Here is a 19133-nt window from a genome sequence, read left to right as displayed (position 1 = left end):
TATTTTTTTTGCATTACAGGGGGCGCTACAGAGCCCTACTGCCACACCCGTGTTCCAGCGTTTGCCCAGTCCTAATGGCCGCCGACTTTGAGGTCTGTGCCAAATTTCCGGTGTTTTCGAGCATGTTAAGGCACCCAAAGTGCATGCCAAGTGCTTAAATATCCCTGAAAATGAAAGTAAAGTTTGACGTGTTGCCATGGGAGCAGCATTCGAGATATCAAAAATCCCTTCGCAATTTATCATCTACAATGCCTCAGCATCATGTTGACCACTTTTGGTGTCAATCGCATGAAAATCCTAGGAGGAGAATTTAAAAGAACATTGCATGGAACTGTCAAAAAATCCACCTTTTGTGACTGCCACACTTCCTGGTGCCTGTTGGTGGCGCTATACCCGAGACTCACAATAGGCACATCGATGCGATCGGAATCCTTGGCCGAACATACACACTGCGTTTCATCCCAATAAGACATTTTTTGCTTTAGATATTAGACACTTCCTGTTTCTCTGAATTCGCCATAAATTTGTCGCCTCGCCATGGCAACACCGTTCGAGATATCAAAAATCCCTTCGCAATTTCGCAAGTCCAATGTCTCAGCATCATGTTCACCACGTTTGGTGTCAATTGTATGAATTCCCTAGGAGAAGTATTTAAAAGTTCATGACTGACACACTTCCTGGCGCCTGGTGGTGGCGCTATACCCGAGACTTACAATAGGCACATCGATGCGATCGGAATCTTCAGACGAACAAACGCCCCGCGTGTCATCACTATAAGACATTTTTTGCCTTAGATATTAGACACTTCCTGTTTCTCTGATTTCGCCATGATTTTGCCGCTTCGCCATGGCAAGACCGTTCGAGATATCAAAAATCCCTTCGCAATTTAGCAAGTCCAATGTCTTGACATCATGATCACCACGTTTGGTGTCATTTGCATGAATCCCCTAGGAGGAGTATTCAAAAGTTCACCGCATGCATTTTTTAAACAATCCAAAATGGCGGACTTCCTGTTGGGCGGAGCTAAAATGTTAGAGGGCGAAAGTTGTTCGGGTCGATGAGATCTATATGTGTACCAACTTTCGTAAATGTGCGTACATGTTTGCCTGATCTGTGCACTCCTGTTTGTTTTTGCATTACAGGGGGCGCTACAGAGCCCCTGTGTCACGCCCGTGTTCCAGCCTTTGGCTTTCGGCGATCACGGACGACTCTGATGTCTGTGCCAAATTTCAAGAGTTTTCGAGTATGTTAAGGCCCCCAAAATGTCCAAAAGTGTTGAAAAAAATAAAAAAAAAAAAAAAATAATAATAATTAAAGCTGCAAGCAGCGATGGAAGGGCCCTCGCACACATGTGCACCGCCACTCTATGGCATTAGTAAAGCAGTGAACCAGGGGGATATGAATTAAAGTGGGTTAATATAGGTAGATATTCAAAGGAAAATGTATGTGCCACACCGCCTGTGTGCAGCAGGTGGCGCTATGATGGTACCTGATTATTGTTATATTGACGTGTTCAGGCCGGGACCCTTATCAAACGTGTGAAGTCTGGAGTAGATCAAACAATGTATGCCTGAATTACAACAGCTTCCTGTTTCATGGTGAAACATCACGGTTTGCCAGGCTGCCACGGACACGCCCTTCAACGAAAAGTCAAGATCTTCGCAATTTATCATCGCAAAGGGTTTAACATCAGTCTGACCAAATATGATGATGATTTTATTAAATCTCTAAGAGCAGTAAATCACAGCGTAAAACATGGCATTTCCTGCTACCTCTAGGTGGCGCTATGACTGAAGCTGAATATTGGCATTGAAATGTGTTCAGGTCAAGACCCTTATCAAACATGTGAAGTGTGGGGCAGATTGGACATTGTATGCCTTAGTTATAACAACTTCCTTTTTTATGGAAAAACGCCGAAATTTGGCAGCCCGCCACGGACACACCCTCCAACGAAAAGTCAAGATCTCTGCAATTTAGCATCGCAAAGGCCTTTAGATAAGACCGACCAAATATGACGATGATCGGATTAAATCTGTAGGAGGAGTTTTTTGCAGTATGAAGCCTGGAAATGACCAAATTTGCACAAAAATCAAGGCAAAAATTCAAAATGGCCGACTTCCTGTGGGGTTTAGAGCTTCGCTCCAAGAGACTTTTTTGTAGGTCTTGGGGTGATAGATGATCCTACCAAATTTCGTATCTGTACATTTTTCGTAGCGGGGGGGCTGTTCGCTTGAAATTTTGCAGGTGGCGCTATCGAGCCATTTCTACACGCCCACTTCTGGCGCCTATGCCACATGTAAATGTTCGCCACTTCTGACATGTGTGCAATGTTTTATGACTTTTTGGGCTTGTTTAGCCTGTCAAAAATGTGATTCATTTACCGATACTTTGCGAGGCCGCCACGGACACGCCCTTTAATGAAAAGTCAAGGTCGTTGCTTTTTATCATCACACAAGGTCTTGAGATTACACTGGTGAAATATGATGTTGATATGGTTAAATATCTAAGAGCAGTAAATCACAGCGTAAAACATGGTATTTCCTGCTGCCTCTAGGTGGCGCTATGAGTGTTACTGAATTATGCCATGTTGATGTGTTCAGGCCTGGACCCTTATCAAACGTGTGAAGTCAGGGGCAGATCGGACATTGTATGCCTGAGTTATAACAACTTCCTGTTTCATGGCGAAACATCACACTTTGCCAGGCCGCCACGGACACGCCCTTCAACGAAAAGTCAAGATATTCACAATTTATCACCGCAGAGGGCTTTACATCAATCTAACCAAATATGATGATGATTTGATTAAATCTCTAAGAGCAGTAAATCACAGCGTAAAACATGGCATTTCCTGCTACCTCTAGGTGGCGCTATGACTGAAGCTGAATATTGGCATTGAAATGTGTTCAGGCCAAGACCCTAATCAAACATGTGAAGCGTGGGGCAGATTGGACATTGTATACCTGAGTTAGAGCCACTTCCTGTTTCATGGCGAAAACGCCGAAATTTGGCAGCCCGCCACGGACACACTCTCCAGCGAAAAGTCAAGATCTCTGCAATTTAGCATCGCAAAGGCCTTTAGATAAGACCGACCAAATATGACGATGATCGGATTAAATCTGTAGGAGGAGTTTGTTGCAGTATGAAGCCTGGAAATTACCAAATTTGCACAAAAATCAAGGCAAAAATTCAAAATGGCCGACTTCCTGTTGGGTTTAGAGCTTCGCTCCAAGAGACTTTTTTGTAGGTCTTGGGGTGATAGATGATCCTACCAAATTTCGTATCTGTACGTTTTTCGTAGTGGGGGGGCTGTTCTCTTGAAATTTTGCAGGTGGCGCTATCGAGCCATTTCTACACGCCCACTTCTGGCGCCTATGCCACATGTAAATTTTCACCACTCCTGACATGTGTGCAAAATTTCATGAGTTTTCGAGCATGTTTCGCCCCTCAAAAATGCGATTCACTTTGGAGAAGAAGAAGAATAAATAATAATAATAATAATAAACGGAGCAAAAACAATAGGGTCCTCACACTTGTGTGCTCGGGCCCTAATAATCCGAGCAAAAACAATAGGGCTTCGCACCTTTCGGTGCAGGCCATTCTGGCCTGCTCCTCGGTGCTCGGGCCCTAATAATCCGAGCAAAAACAATAGGGCTTCGCACCTTTCGGTGCAGGCCATTCTGGCCTGCTCCTCGGTGCTCGGGCCCTAATAAAAAGAAATATAGCTGCAAGCAGCGATGGCGGGCCCTCGCACGTTTTTTTACCGCTACACGGTGCCTCCGAGAAAACAATGCACGGTGGGCAAGTGCATCAAGTGGGTAAATATCAGTGGACTATTTATGTTGTTACTGACCCAATTGGGGACTGTAGGTAAAAGAAACCCCACATTTTGGACAAACAGGGGCGCTAGACTTAAGAGGCACACCTATGTCTGACCTGTTTGTCAACACTTAACAGCCGACAACTCTGATGTGTGTGCCAAATTTCAAGTAAATCTAAGCATGCCAAGAGGCTTAAATATTCCTGAAATAATAGTAAACTTTGATGCGTTGCCATGGCAACAGCGTTCGAGATGTCAAAAATCCCTTCGCATTTTATCATCTCCAATGCCTCAGCATCATGTTGACCACGTTTGGTGTCAATCGCATGAATATCCTAGAAGGAGTATTGAAAAGTTCACTGCATGCAACTGAAGGGCTTAAATATGCCTTTAAAATGAAAGTAAAGTTTGACGCGTTGTCATGGGAACAACGTTCGAAATATCAAAAATCCCTTCGCAATTTATCATCTACTATGTCTTGGCATCATGTTGACCACTTTTGGTGTCAATCGCATAAACATTCTAGGAGGAGTATTTAAAAGAACATCACATGGAACTGTCAAAAAAATCAACCTTTGTGACTGCAACACTTCCTGGCGCCTGCTGGTGGCGCTATACCCGAGACTTACAATAGGCACATCGATGCGATCGGAATCTTCAGACGAACAAACACCCCGCGTGTCATCACTATAAGACATTTTTTGCCTTAGATATTAGACACTTCCTGTTTCTCTGATTTCCCCATGACTTTGCCGCTTCGCCATGGCAACACCGTTCGAGATATCAAAAATCCCTTCGCAATTTAGCAAGACCAATGTCTTGACATCATGATCACCACGTTTGGTGTCATTTGCATGAATCCCCTAGGAGGAGTATTCAAAAGTTCACCGCATGCATTTTTTAAACAATCCAAAATGGCGGACTTCCTGTTGGGCGGAGCTAAAATGTTAGAGGGCGAAAGTTGTTCGGGTCGATGAGATCTATATGTGTACCAACTTTCGTAAATGTGCGTACATTTTTGCCCGATCTGTGCATCAATGGTTTTTTTTGCATTACAGGGGGCGCTACAGAGCCCCCGTGCCACGCCCGTGTTCCAGCCTTTGGATTTCTGCGATGACGGACGACTTTGACGTCTGTGCCAAATTTCAAGAGTTTTCGAGTATGTTAAGGCACCCAAAAAGTCCAAAAGTGTTAAAAAAAAAAAAAATAAAAAAAAATAATAATAATTAAAGCTGCAAGCAGCGATGGAAGGGCCCTCGCACGCATGTGCACAGCTACCCTATGGCATTAGTAAAGCAGTAAACCAGGGGGGTATAAATTAAAGTGGGTAAATACAGGTGGATATTCAAAGGGAAACTGATGTGCCACACCGCCTGTGTGCAGCAGGTGGCGCTATGACTGTACCTGATTATTGTTATATTGACGTGTTCAGGCCGGGACCCTTATCAAATGTGTGAAGTCTGGAGCAGATCAAACAATGTATGCCTGAATTACAACAGCTTCCTGTTTCATGGTGAAACATCACACTTTGCCAGGCTGCCACGGACACGCCCTTCAACGAAAAGTCAAGATCTTCGCAATTTATCATCGCAAAGGACTTAAAATCAGTCTGACCAAATATGATGATGATTTTATTAAATCTCTAAGAGCAGTAAATCACAGCGTAAAACATGGCATTTCCTGCTACCTCTAGGTGGCGCTATGACTGAAGCTGAATATTGGCATTGAAATGTGTTCAGGCCAAGACTCTTATCAAACATGTGAAGCGTGGGGCAGATTGGACATTGTATGCCTTAGTTATAACAACTTCCTGTTTCATGGCGAAAACGATGAACTTTGTCAGGCCGCCACGGACACACCCTCCAACGAAAAGTCAAAAGCTCCGCAATTTAACATCGCAAAGGCCTTTAGATGAGATTGACCAAATATGATGACGATCTGATAAAATCTCTAGGAGGAGTTCGTTAAAGTATGACGCTTGGAAATGTCAAAAAATGACAGAGAAAATTCAAAATGGGCGACTTCCTGTGGGGTTTAGAGCTTAGCTCCAAGAGACTTTTTTGAAGGTCTTGGGGTCATAGATGACCCTACCAAATTTCGTATCTGTACGTTTTCATAGTGGGGGGGGCTGTTCTCTTGAAATTTTGCAGGTGGCGCTATAGAGCCATTTTTACACGCTTACTTCTGACGCCTATACTACATGTAAATTTTCGCCACTTCTGACGCGTGTGCAAATTTTCAAGAGTTTTCGGGTATGTTTAGGCCCTCAAAAACGCGATCCATTTCGGAGAAGAAGAAGAAGAAGAAGAAGAAGAAGAAGAAGAAGAAGAAAAATAATAATAATAATAAACGGAGCAAAAACAATAGGGTCCTCACACCCTGGTGTGCTCGGGCCCTAAATATAGCTGCAAGCAGCAATGGCGGGCCCTCGCACGTTTTTTTTACCGCTACACGGTGCGTCCGAGAAAACGATGCACGGCGTGCAAGGGCATCAAGTGGGTAAAATATCAGTGGGATATTTAATGTTGTTTCTGAGCCATTTGGGGACTGTAGGTAAAAGAAACCCCACATTTTAGACAAACAGGGGCACTAGTGAGCCACTTAAGAGACACGCCTATGTCTGACCTTTTTGTCAACACTTAACAGCCGAAAACTCTGATGTGTGTGCCAAATTTAAAGTTCAACTAAGCACGCCAAGAGCCTTAAACATGCCTGAAATTAAAGTAAAGTTTGACGCATTGCCATGGGAACAGCGTTCGAGATGTCAAAAATTCCTTCGCAATTTATCATCTACAATGTCTCGGCATCATGTTGACCACTTCTGGTGTCAATCGCATGAATCCCATACGAGGAGTATTTAAAGGTTCACAGCATGTAACTGTCAGCCTTAAATATGTGTAAAAATGAAAGTAAAGTTTGATGCATTGCCATGGGAACAGCGTTCGAGATATCAAAAATCCCTTCGCAATTTATCATCTACAATGTCTATGCATCATGTTGACCACTTCTCGTGTAAATCGCATGAAAATCCTAGAAGGAGTATTTAAAAGTTAACTGTATGGAACTGAAAGGCTTAAATATGCCTTTAAAATGAAAGTAAAGTTTGACGCGTTGCCATGGGAACAGCGTTTGAGATATCAAAAATCCCTTCGCAATTTATCATCTACAATGTCTCGGCATCATGGTGACCACTTTTGGTGTCAATCGCATGAAAATCCTAGGAGGAGTATTTAAAAGAACATCGCATGGAACTTTCAAAAAAATCCAGCTTTGTGACTGACACACTTCCTGGCGCCTGGTGGTGGCGCTATACCCGGGAGTCACAATAGGCACATCGATGCGATCGGAATCTTCAGACGAACAAACACCCCGCGTGTCATTACAATAAGACATTTTTTGCCTTAGATATTAGACACTTCCTGTTTCTCTGATTTCGCCACAAATTTGTCGGCTCGCCATGGCAGAACCGTTTGAGATATCAAAAATCCCTTCGCAATTTAGCAAGTCCAATGTCTCAGCTTCATGATCACCACGTTTGGTGTCAATCCCATTAATCCACTAGGAGGAGTATTTAAAAGTTCACCGCATGCATTTTTTAAACAATCCAAAATGGCCGACTTCCTGTTGGGCGGAGCTAATATGTTAGAGTACGAAAGTTGTTCGGGTCAATGAGATCTATATGCGTACCAGCTTTCGTACATGTGCGTACATGTTTGTCCGATCTGTGCACCAATGTTTTTTTTTCATTACAGGGGGCGCTACAGAGCCCCCCTGTCACGCCCGTGTTCCAGCCTTTGGTTTTCTGCGATGACGGACGACTCTGACGTCTGTGCCAAATTTCAAGAGTTTTCGAGTATGTTAAGGCACTCAAAATTCCCAAAAGTGTTGAAAAAAATAATAAAAAAAAAAAAAAAAATAATAATAATAATAAAATATAGCTGCAAGCAGCAATGGCGGGCCCTCGCACGTTTTTTTACCGCTACACGGTGCGTCCGAAAAAACGATGCACGGTGGGCAAGGGCATCAAGTGGGTAAAATATCAGTGGGCTATTTAATGTTGTTTCTGCCATTTGGGGACTGTAGGTAAAAGAAACCCCACATTTTAGACAAACAGGTGCACTAGTGAGCCACTTAAGAGACACGCCTATGTCTGACCTTTTTGTCAACACTTAACATCCGAAAACTCTGATGTGTGCAGAGATGTATAGTAACGAAGTAGAACTACTTCACTACTGTACTTAAGTACTAATAGGCAGTATCTGTACTCTACTGAAGTATTATTTTTTTCTCCTACTTCCACTTTTACTTCAGAACATATTTTCGATGAGTTTAATACTTTTACTCCAATACATTTTTTATGTGCTGCATAGTTACTCGTTACACTCAAATGTTACGAATCATTCCAAACCTACATTATCACTGCCGGAGCGGTAATACACATTAGAAACACACACAGATTGTGGTCTAAACCAATAGGAGATAGTGAAGAGCGGACCCCTCCCTCCCTCTCACTCACAATTATGAGCCGCAGTTGTGGACAAATGTGAAGTGAAGAGAGAACCAAAGTGCACGAGAGAGACCGATCGAGAGAGAGAATTCGCGAGAAAGGGCGAGTGTGCGCGAAAGAAGGAAACCTAAATACATTGAAACATCTTGTACCTTTACCTATTACCATTACATCGACTAATATTTTATTAATTCTGAATTCTCTATTGCCATATTAGTTAAATTAATCTGAACATTCCTGTCCTTGTACTCCTGCTACAGCCAAAGCAATTGTGAGTGTCCTTTAGCTTAAACATTTGAAATAATATAAACAATATTATATTCAAACTTTTGACTGTTTTCTTTAATAACTACATTACACAATACTTGTACTTTTACTTTCAGTACTTGAGTAGTATATTTTAAAATAAACTACTTGCAATACTTAAGTACAAAACATGTTTAATACTTCATTACTTCCACTTAAGTGGTGTGCTCACTTTTTTGATAGAGCACTTGTACTTTTACTCAAGTCTGGGTCCCTAGTACTTTATACATCTCTGGATGTGTGTGCCAAATTTAAACTTCAACTAAGCACACCAAGAGCCTTAAACATGCCTGAAATTAAAGTAAAGTTTGACGCGTTGCCATGAGAACAGCGTTCGAGATGTCTAAAATTCCTTCGCAATTTATCATCTACAATGTCTCGGCATCATGTTGACCACTTCTGGTGTCAATCGCATGAATCCCATACGAGGAGTATTTAAAGGTAACTGTCAGCCTTAAATATGTGTAAAAATGAAAGTAAAGTTTGATGCATTGCCATGGGAACAGCGTTTGAGATATCATAATCCCTTCGCAATTTATCATCTACTATGTCTCGGCATCATGTTGACCACTTCTCGTGTAAATCGCATGAAAATCCTAGACGGAGTATTTAAAAGTTAACTGTATGGAACTGAAAGGCTTAAATATGCCTTTAAAATGAAAGTAAAGTTTGACGCGTTGCCATGGGAACAGCGTTTGAGATATCAAAAATCCCTTCGCAATTTATCATCTACAATGTCTCGGCATCATGGTGACCACTTTTGGTGTCAATCGCATGAAAATCCTAGAAGGAGTATTTAAAAGAACATTGCATGGAACTTTCAAAAAAATCCACCTTTGTGACTGACACACTTCCTGGCGCCTGGTGGTGGCGCTATACCCGGGAGTCACAATAGGCACATCGATGCGATCGGAATCTTCAGATGAACAAACACCCCGCGTGTCATCACAATGAAACATTTTTTGCCTTAGATATTAGACACTTCCTGTTTCTCTGATTTCGCCATGAATTTGTCGCCTCGCCATGACAGAACCGTTCGAGATATCAAAAATCCCTTCGCAATTTAGCAAGTCCAATGTCTTGGCATCATGATCACCACGTTTGGTGTCAATCCCATGAATCCCCTAGAAGGAGTATTTAAAAGTTCAATGCATGCATTTTTTAAACAATCCAAAATAGCCGACTTCCTGTTGGGCGGAGCTTAAATGTTAGAGTGCGAAAGTTGTTCGGGTCGATGAGATCTATATGCGTACCAACTCTCGTACATGTGCGTACATTTTTGCCCGATCTGTGCCCCAATGTTTGTTTTTGCATTACAGGGGGCGCTACAGAGCTCCCTTGCCACGCCCGTGGTCCAGCCTTTGCCCGGACCTGATGGCCAACGACTCTGACGTCTGTGCAAAATTTCAAGAGTTTTTGAGTATGTTAAGGCCCCCAAATTGCCCCGAAACGTAAAAAAAAAATAAAAAAAAAAATAATAAAAATATAGCTGCAAGCAGCAATGGCGGGCCCTCGCACGTTTTTTTACCGCTACACGGTGCGTCCGAGAAAACGATGCACGGCGGGCAAGGGCATCAAGTGGGTAAAATATCAGTGGGCTATTTAATGTTGTTTCTGAGGCATTTGGGGACTGTAGGTAAAAGAAACCCCACATTTTAGACAAACAGGGGCACTAGTGAGCCACTTAAGAGACACGCCTGTGTGTGACCTTTTTGTCAACACTTAACAGCCGAAAACTCTGATGTGTGTGCCAAATTTAAACTTAAACTAAGCACGCCAAGAGCCTTAAATATACCTGAAATTAAAGTAAAGTTTGACGCGTTGCCATGGGAACAGCGTTCGAGATGTCAAAAATTCCTTCGCAATTTATCATCTACAATGTCTCGGCATCATGTCGACCACTTCTGGTGTCAATCGCATGAATCCCATACGAGGAGTATTTAAAGGTTCACAGCATGTAACTGTCAGCCTTAAATATGTGTAAAAATGAAAGTAAAGTTTGATGCATTGCCATGGGAACAGCGTTTGAGATATCAAAAATCCCTTCGCAATTTATCATCTACAATGTCTCGGTATCATGTTGACCACTTCTCGTGTCAATCGCATGAAAATCCTAGAAGGAGTATTTAAAAGTTAACTGTATGCAACTGAAAGGCTTAAATATGCCTTTAAAATGAAAGTAAAGTTTGACGCGTTGCCATGGGAACAACGTTTGAGATATCAAAAATCCCTTCGCAATTTATCATCTACGATGTCTCGGCATCATGGTGACCACTTTTGGTGTCAATCGCATGAATATTCTAGAAGGAGTATTTAAAAGAACATTGCATGCAACTGTCAAAAAAATCCACCTTTGTGACTGACACACTTCCTGGCGCCTGGTGGTGGCGCTATACCCGAGACTCACAATAGGCACATCAATGCGATCGGAATCTTCAGACGAACAAACACCCCGCGTGTCATCACAATTAGACATTTTTTGCCTTAGATATTAGACACTTCCTGTTTCTCTGATTTCGCCACAACTTTGTCGCCTCGCCATGGCAGAACCGTTTGAGATATCAAAAATCCCTTCGCAATTTAGCAAGTACAATGTCTCGACATCATGTTCACCACGTTTGGTGTCATTTGCATGAATCCTCTAGGAGGAGTATTTAAAAGTTCACTGCATGCATTTTTTAAACAATCCAAAATGGCCGACTTCCTGTTGGGCGGAGCTAAAATGTTAGAGGGCGAAAGTTGTTCAGGTCGATGAGATCTATATGCGTACCAACTCTCGTACATGTGCGTACATGTTTGCCCGATCTGTGCCCCAATGTTTGTTTTTGCATTACAGGGGGCGCTACAGAGCCCCCCTGCCACGCCCGTGTTCCAGCCTTTGCCCAGACCTGATGGCCGACGACTCTGACGTCTGTGCCAAATTTCAAGAGTTTTCGAGTATGTTTAGGCACCCAAAGTGCCCAAAAGTGTTAAAAAAAAATAATAATAATAAAAATAAAAATAAAAATAAAAATAAAAAAAATAATAATCCGAGCAAAAACAATAGGGCTTCGCACCTTTCGGTGCAGGCCATTCTGGCCTGCTCCTCGGTGCTCGGGCCCTAAATAATAATCCGAGCAAAAACAATAGGGCTTCGCACCTTTCGGTGCAGGCCATTCTGGCCTGCTCCTCGGTGCTCGGGCCCTAATAATCCGAGCAAAAACAATAGGGCTTCGCACCTTTCGGTGCAGGCCATTCTGGCCTGCTCCTCGGTGCTCGGGCCCTAATAATCCGAGCAAAAACAATAGGGCTTCGCACCTTTCGGTGCAGGCCATTCTGGCCTGCTCCTCGGTGCTCGGGCCCTAATAATAAATTCGAGCAAAACCAATAGGGCTTCGCACCTTTCGGTGCAGGCCATTCTGGCCTGCTCCTCGGTGCTCGGGCCCTAATAATAATCCGAGCAAAATCAATAGGGCTTCGCACCTTTCGGTGCAGGCCATTCTGGCCTGCTCCTCGGTGCTCGGGCCCTAATAAATGTGAGCACAAATACATTGTCTTATTGAGCCAGAAATCTTAAAGGGGTCATATTATGAGATTTTTTAAGATGTAAAATAAGTCTTTGATGTCCCCAGAGTGCATATGTGAAGTTTTATCTCAAAATACCCCAAAGATAATGAATTATAACATGTTAAAATTGCCACTTTGTAGGCCTGAGCAAAAATTTGCCATTTTGGGTGTGTCCTTTAAAATGCAAATGAGCTGATGAAATGCAAACACTGGTCACAATGAAGGTGCACTAAATGACAGTGCCGTGGTTGGATAGTGCAGATTAAGGGGCACTGTATTATTATAAATGGGTCGATGTGCAGTCAATGGGGCGGGGCGTTCAGGCTGGGCCCCGCCCCATCGTCCAGGCTGCACCCCGGAGTCACCTGATTAGCTTACCAAAACAAAGTTATTGGGTTGTTCTTTTTCAAATTTTTTAGGTTGAAAGAAGCACTAGGGGACCCAATTAAAGCACTTAAACATGGAAAAGTCTGATTTTTATGCTATGACCCCTTTAACATATGTGACAATGAGGCAATGTAGTAAATGGGTATAACAGACAGAAACACATGATGCCAGTCCTGTGCTAAATAATAAGGGACAGAAGTTACCCCTGCCTGCAGTCTCTGATAGTCATGTGCTTTTAACCTGACCCACAGACCGACACAGATGAAGCACAGACTTCATTAGGTGACACCCACTGAAACACAGACATGGCAGGGTGGTCAGAGATTTCCTATTATCAATCAGGTACATAATGAAATGGAATTATAAATGTACAGTACTGCGCAAAAGTCTTAGGGCACCATGCTACCATTTGATGTTTTTGCAATTGTATAGTGATCATATATATTATTATTTCTCAGTCTCTTTATTACAATACAACCAGGAAAGGTGTAAAAACAGTATAAAAGTATAAGCTGAAGTGTGAAGTATTTAGGGTAAACTCCCCTTCCATTTGATCAATAGCAGGTAACTGTAGGATATCTCAAACCTAAATGAAATTAAATTCTAATTCTAATTGAATGACTTCAGGACTTCAGTCTTTTCAAAAAAGCTCAAGATGTGTTTCGTGCCAAGAGAGATCACACTAAATACTGACTGATGCCTGAAGAAGACATTTAGTCCTGAAAATTGTTTTGTTTTTCATTTTGTGTTCATATTTACTGTATTTTCGTTTTGTATCATATTTAACATTTGACACATGTAACATAAATATTGGACTTGATTAAATAGGATAAAATTGGTTTTCTCTGTAAGGTTTATCTGCACCTTTCAGATTGTGTTATGATTTTTGCTTCATGACATTAATGAGTTTGGTCAGCAGAGATGTCAGGTGTTGTGTTTGAGTTTCTCAAAAGAAGATCTCAATGTCATGATCTCTTCTTCCTCTTCATCCACTGCTCTTCCTTTCCATCTTTTTGTCCTGTTCTTCTTTATGCAATCGTTTCATTTCAGTCAGGTAAAGACGTTTCAGAAGCTCAGGAATTTCCTTTTATTACATTGTTGACTGTTAGTATGTCAGCAGTACAATAAGCATCTATTTATGCGTACAAAAGGATGGAGGCGGGGACTAATTTGCATACTCATAGATCCGTGTACTAAATGAGGGAATTACATTCAAACAGTTTTAAAGCATGTAGAAATTACTGTCACAGGAAAAACTTTTACTATTATGATGCTTAAAGATGAGCTTTAAGTGATCAAATTATCAGCTGGGGGACTTTAACACAAAACAATCTTCATACCATCAGAAACATTATATATGATGGATGGCCAAACACATACATTATATACTCATATAGTTATTTGCATTTACTTTTTACAGAACTATGTAACATTACCGAAATTTTGCTCTCAAAAGAACAACGAGAGCCGATTGCATCAGACATTAATAATCAAAACTGAAAACCGTTTTAATTATCAAAAATAAATTAACAGCCACAGACTTAGCTTATATCCACACATATGTAACTCTGTTCTTGCCCTGAAATAAACATTTACATTTAAACACACATTGCGCGGCGTGTGTTGCTTGAAGGCTTTCATGTGTTAGATCAGAGGTTTGTTGTTGTTTCAGTCTTGACCGCATGGTGGCAGTATAGAGGATGAATCAGTCGCTCACTGTGATGAATGCTGCTTATAAATGCTAGCAGGTCTAGTAGTTATTATCAGTATTATTATTAATCGTATATTGCTGCTAGAGAATAAGAACACATTTAATTTGTGTTCACAAGCTCACAGTCTGTCTGCTTCTAACTTCTGTTTGTAGATGAAGTTAATGATGCTCAATCTGAAACTGATGACTGGAGACACTGGAGCTGCATGTAACATAGATCACACGCACTGATCATGTTGGTATAATATTATTACGCATTAATTATTAACCTGATGAGTTTCTGAATTGTAAGAAGACCCACGAGATCCAGGAAATATTAGAAGTTCAAGAGAGTTTGACCAAATGCTGTGTAAGAGTCAAACAGGTAAAAGTTTAAAAAAATAATAAATAAAGGTAAGTGAGGTGAGATGTGTTAGTGGGACATATCCTGTGTTTTTATCTTGATTAAAAAAAAAAGTATAAACAGTGAGTATGAGGAAGATGTGTAATATGTATTTATTTAATATTTTTAAAAAAGTTACAGAGCTTCTGCTTGATATGTATTTTTTTAAAGTACATATAAAGTGCATATGTGTGTGTGAGAGATTGTTTAAAGTGATCATAAAGTTTCCTGTACATCTGCACACAACAGGATTTGATGCTGAATAGATACTGAAGTGTTTCATTTATTTGATGTAAATTTATCTTCACTCTTGCAGGTGTTTGTCTCCTCTGAACATGGAGGGAGGAGCGTCGTTCATCAGCGCTGACGTTCTGCTGATATATATGGAGAAAATCACAAATATCTCTTCTGATTTGTCACTCAAGTTGTTTGATGATTTCCTTTCTTATTTCTAATAAGGTAACAGAGAGCGTGATTGGTCTCTCTCTCTCTCTCTCTCTCTCTCTCTCTCTCTCTCTCTCTCTCTCTCTTTACATTGACTTCTCATTATTCTCTATCAGTCTGTGTGTACAGTAGAGGATTATGGAGATCTGTCTTACACTCATTTTACTCTCCTCTGTAGTAATGATAATTACCGCTGGTAAGTACACAATTGGGGTCAAAACAAATATACATTGAAATGTAAATATTTAATGTTTATTGTTAACATGTATTTACATAACTTTTAATGTTTTTGTCTCAGATTTAAGTGTGAGGTTGGTGAATGGTGGCAGTCGTTGTGCTGGTAGAGTTGAGGTTCTTTATAATGGTCAGTGGGGAACAGTGTGTGGTGATGGTTGGGATCTGACAGATGCTGCAGTGGTGTGTAGAGAGATGGATTGTGGGGAGGCTGATCAGGTGCTATATGTGGCTCACTTTGGACAAGGATCAGGACCAATCTGGATGGATGATGTGAACTGTGCTGGATTAGAGTCCACACTGAAAAACTGTCAATCAAATGGGTGGGGTGATCATGACTGTGATCATAACGAAGATGCTGGAGTTATTTGCTCAGGTGAACTTCTCTAAATAGTATCCTGCTATTACATATGAATATTTTGAATATTATACTTATAAATATTATTACAACAATGTTAAATGTATTGAAATGATGCTGTTATATAGTCACAAAATAGTTTATTTAATTTATCCGTGTTTATGGACACGATTTTCCTATTTTTTTTTTCGTGTCACTCAGCACGAATTTCTATGTTTTTTTTATGTCCCCGAGCATGATTTTCTTCATGTCATTTTATTTATTGGTTTCTACATTTGTCTATTTTTAAACTATTATCACTTGAGGTTGGGGTTAGATTTGGGGTTTCGGTCAGGTTATCTGATGTGTAACATAAAGTTGTTCTAACCCCAACCCCAAGAATAATGAAAAAAATTGAAAAACCACTACATAAAATGACACAAAAAGATAGTCATGCTCAGTGACATGAAAAAATATGAAAATCGTGTCCAGTACAAATAAACAAATCCAATATTTCATGACTATACCATGAAATACTTTAGACAATTCGACAACAAAGGGTTGCTAAGTTTACCGCAAAATTTAAACAATTTAAAAAAAAATTTTTTTTTCAAATGCAATATATTGTTTCTAATCAGAATGATTGCAGTGAAAAATTGACATTGTGTTTTTTGTTTGGGCTTCATCTATTTCTTCTTTTTTAAAATCACAGGTCACAAAGTTCCTAGACTTGTTGATGGACCTCATCTGTGTTCTGGAAGAGTGGAGCTGGTTCATGGGAAGACATGGGGCACAGTGTGTGATGCTGTGTTTGATGATCAGGATGCAGAGGTTGTGTGTAGAGAGCTGAACTGTGGGGTTCCTGTACAGCTGCTGGGTGCAGATACTTTTGGTAAAGGAGAGGGGCAGGTGTGGACACAAGAGATTCAATGTAGAGGAAATGAATCTCAAATATACTTCTGTCCACATCAATCTTCAAACAAGAACAACTGTTCACATGATAATGATGTGGGAGTGATTTGCTCTGGTTGAGTATAAATATGTAACTTTCGTTTTAATAACATAAAAAATCTGAGTTTTCAATTTCATGTTCTTTATACAAGCTAATATTTCTCTGTTCAGCTTACACAAAGGTCAGATTGGTGAACGGCTCTGATATCTGCTCTGGTTGAGTTGAGCGTCAGTATTTCAGTAAATGGGGCTCAGTGTGTGATGAGTGCATGAATATGAGAGCTGCCAATGTTCTCTGTAGAGAGCTGAATTGTGGGATTGCTGTGTCTGTTGTGGGAGTGGACTGGTTTGGAGAGGGATCTGGTGAAATCTGGGCTGATGTGTTTGATTGTCAGGGGAATGAAACAAAACTCTCAGAATGTTCAATCTCTTCATGGAGTCGAGCTGAATCCTCTCATAAACAAGATGTTGGAGTCATTTGTTCTAGTGAGTGAACTTCACTCTGTCATTAACATGAAGTTACTGTAGTGTGATCGTAATCAATCTGAAAATGTCAAATCCTTTCTCCAGGTTCCTCTCTGTCTCTTCATGATGGTCGAGTGAGGTTGTCTGGAGAGAGAGAGTGTGAGGGTGAGGTGGAAGTTTACATTCATCAGGTTTGGAGGAGAGTTCTGCTGGACTCCTGGAGTCTCACTGAATCCTCTGTGGTCTGCAGACAGCTGGGCTGTGGCTCTGTGCTGAACTTCACTAACTCCTCTTCATCCAGTAATGAACAGAGTTATGAGTGTGTGATGGGCTTCCAGTGCTCTGGGACTGAAGATCATCTGAGGAACTGCAACTCTCCACAAACTCTCAAATGCAGCGCAACACAACAGCTGTCAATCACCTGCCAAAGTGAGGATTACAACATCTTAATGTAATTGTAAATGTATTGGTTCAAATGCAGTAACTGTTTCTCTTTCTGTATCTGATCTCAGGTCAGAAGTCCATCAGGTTGGTGGGTTCTGGTGGAGATTGTGCAGGAAGGCTGGAGGTTTTTCACAAAGGCTCATGGGGTACAGTGTGTGATGACTTCTGGGATATTAAAGATGCTCATGTGGTGTGCAGACAGCTGCAGTGTGGAGTGGCTCTCAGTAATCAGCCAGTACCAGCCTGGTTTGGTCCTGGTTCTGGACCCATATGGCTGGATGATGTGAACTGTGAGGGGAATGAGACGTCACTGTGGAGCTGCTCTTCACGGGTCTGGGGAGATCATGACTGTAAACACAAGGAAGATGTAGGAGTCGTGTGCTCAGGTAAACAGTGCACTGCACCATACTAAGTAAATATATAAGGAAAATTAATTTAAAATTAATTTAAATATGTTATTCAGCATTTCATAAGATATATCAATTATGAAATATTTATTGTTTAATTTAAAGCACTGACTGTGATTGATATAAGTTGTGTTTTCAATCTAGAGTATACAGAGCTCAGGTTAACTGAAGGCTGTGAAGGGAATGTGGAGGTTTTCTACAATGGATCTTGGGGTAATGTTTGCTACAATCAGATGAACAGAGACACAGCGAGTCTGATCTGTCAAGAGCTGAACTGTGGAAAATCTGTTGGTGAACTAATTTATTCAGATGGACTGAGGTCTTACAGTTGGTTGGATTACTTAAAATGTCGATCACATGACTCCACTTTATGGCAGTGTCCATCTTCACCCTGGGGACAGAATCACTGTAATGAAGATGAAGTGGCAAAAATTTTCTGCTGGGATAAAACAATTAATTCCTCTACCAATGAAGAAGGTATTCCGTAGGACTATTTGTATATATTTATGCAATTTTTGTGTTTATTTAAATTAAGTTTTGTTAAAGGAAGAGTTTATACAAAAACTAAAATTTGTAATATTGAATTTAACAATGTTTGAGAATCAATACATAGGCAGGAAAAGTATGTGAACCCCTTGGAATAAACTCATAATATTCATCATTCCCAGTCCAAGATGTTTACAGCTTTGAGTTGAGCATCACATTGTCATCTTAAAATAATTACGATATGGTGTGAATGCAGCAATTGATTGATAAAAGACACTCAAACATTTCAAGATTCCTGTCTGTAAGTCCCATCAACTGATGTGAACCATGCCTCGCAAAAAAAGATATTTTTAAAGAAGTAGATGATCTCCTTACATAAGGGATACAAACGTAGGCGTAGCTTGACGTTTGAGCCTGGTAGGCTAGACTCATCTATCATAGTATCTACACCGGAAACATGTGCTATGATTTTTACCGCAAATTAGATGATTAAAATTAATTAAAAACATTTTCATTGACTACATTAAAACAACATTTAGCCTGAATGTTAGATAAAAAAAACATAATAATGTATTTCATTTTTTTTTAACTACAGTTAAAAGTAAAGAATCAGGACAATTATTTGTATGTTTTTAAAAACTCGTTTTTTATTATTAACAGTTATCAAATATTGAAGTAAATCATTACAGTTTATAGACAACAATTAGGC

At 40.6% G+C, this 19133-nt stretch overlaps 1 protein-coding gene across 1 annotated transcript in view; it reads left to right on the top strand.

Moving 5' to 3' along the window:
- Positions 1 to 19133, top strand: part of LOC129432123 (scavenger receptor cysteine-rich type 1 protein M130-like) — a 70041-nt gene that overhangs the window by 49553 nt on the left and 1355 nt on the right. Inside the window, 6 exon segments of the mRNA XM_073869119.1 lie at positions 15399 to 15710; positions 16384 to 16698; positions 16794 to 17108; positions 17193 to 17516; positions 17600 to 17917; positions 18083 to 18415. Of these exon segments, the coding sequence (XP_073725220.1) occupies positions 15399 to 15710; positions 16384 to 16698; positions 16794 to 17108; positions 17193 to 17516; positions 17600 to 17917; positions 18083 to 18415 (1917 nt within the window).

The sequence above is a fragment of the Misgurnus anguillicaudatus genome, chromosome 1, assembly GCF_027580225.2.
Source record: "Misgurnus anguillicaudatus chromosome 1, ASM2758022v2, whole genome shotgun sequence".
Taxonomy (NCBI): domain Eukaryota; kingdom Metazoa; phylum Chordata; class Actinopteri; order Cypriniformes; family Cobitidae; genus Misgurnus; species Misgurnus anguillicaudatus.
This window is presented reverse-complemented; position numbering and strand designations above follow the sequence as displayed.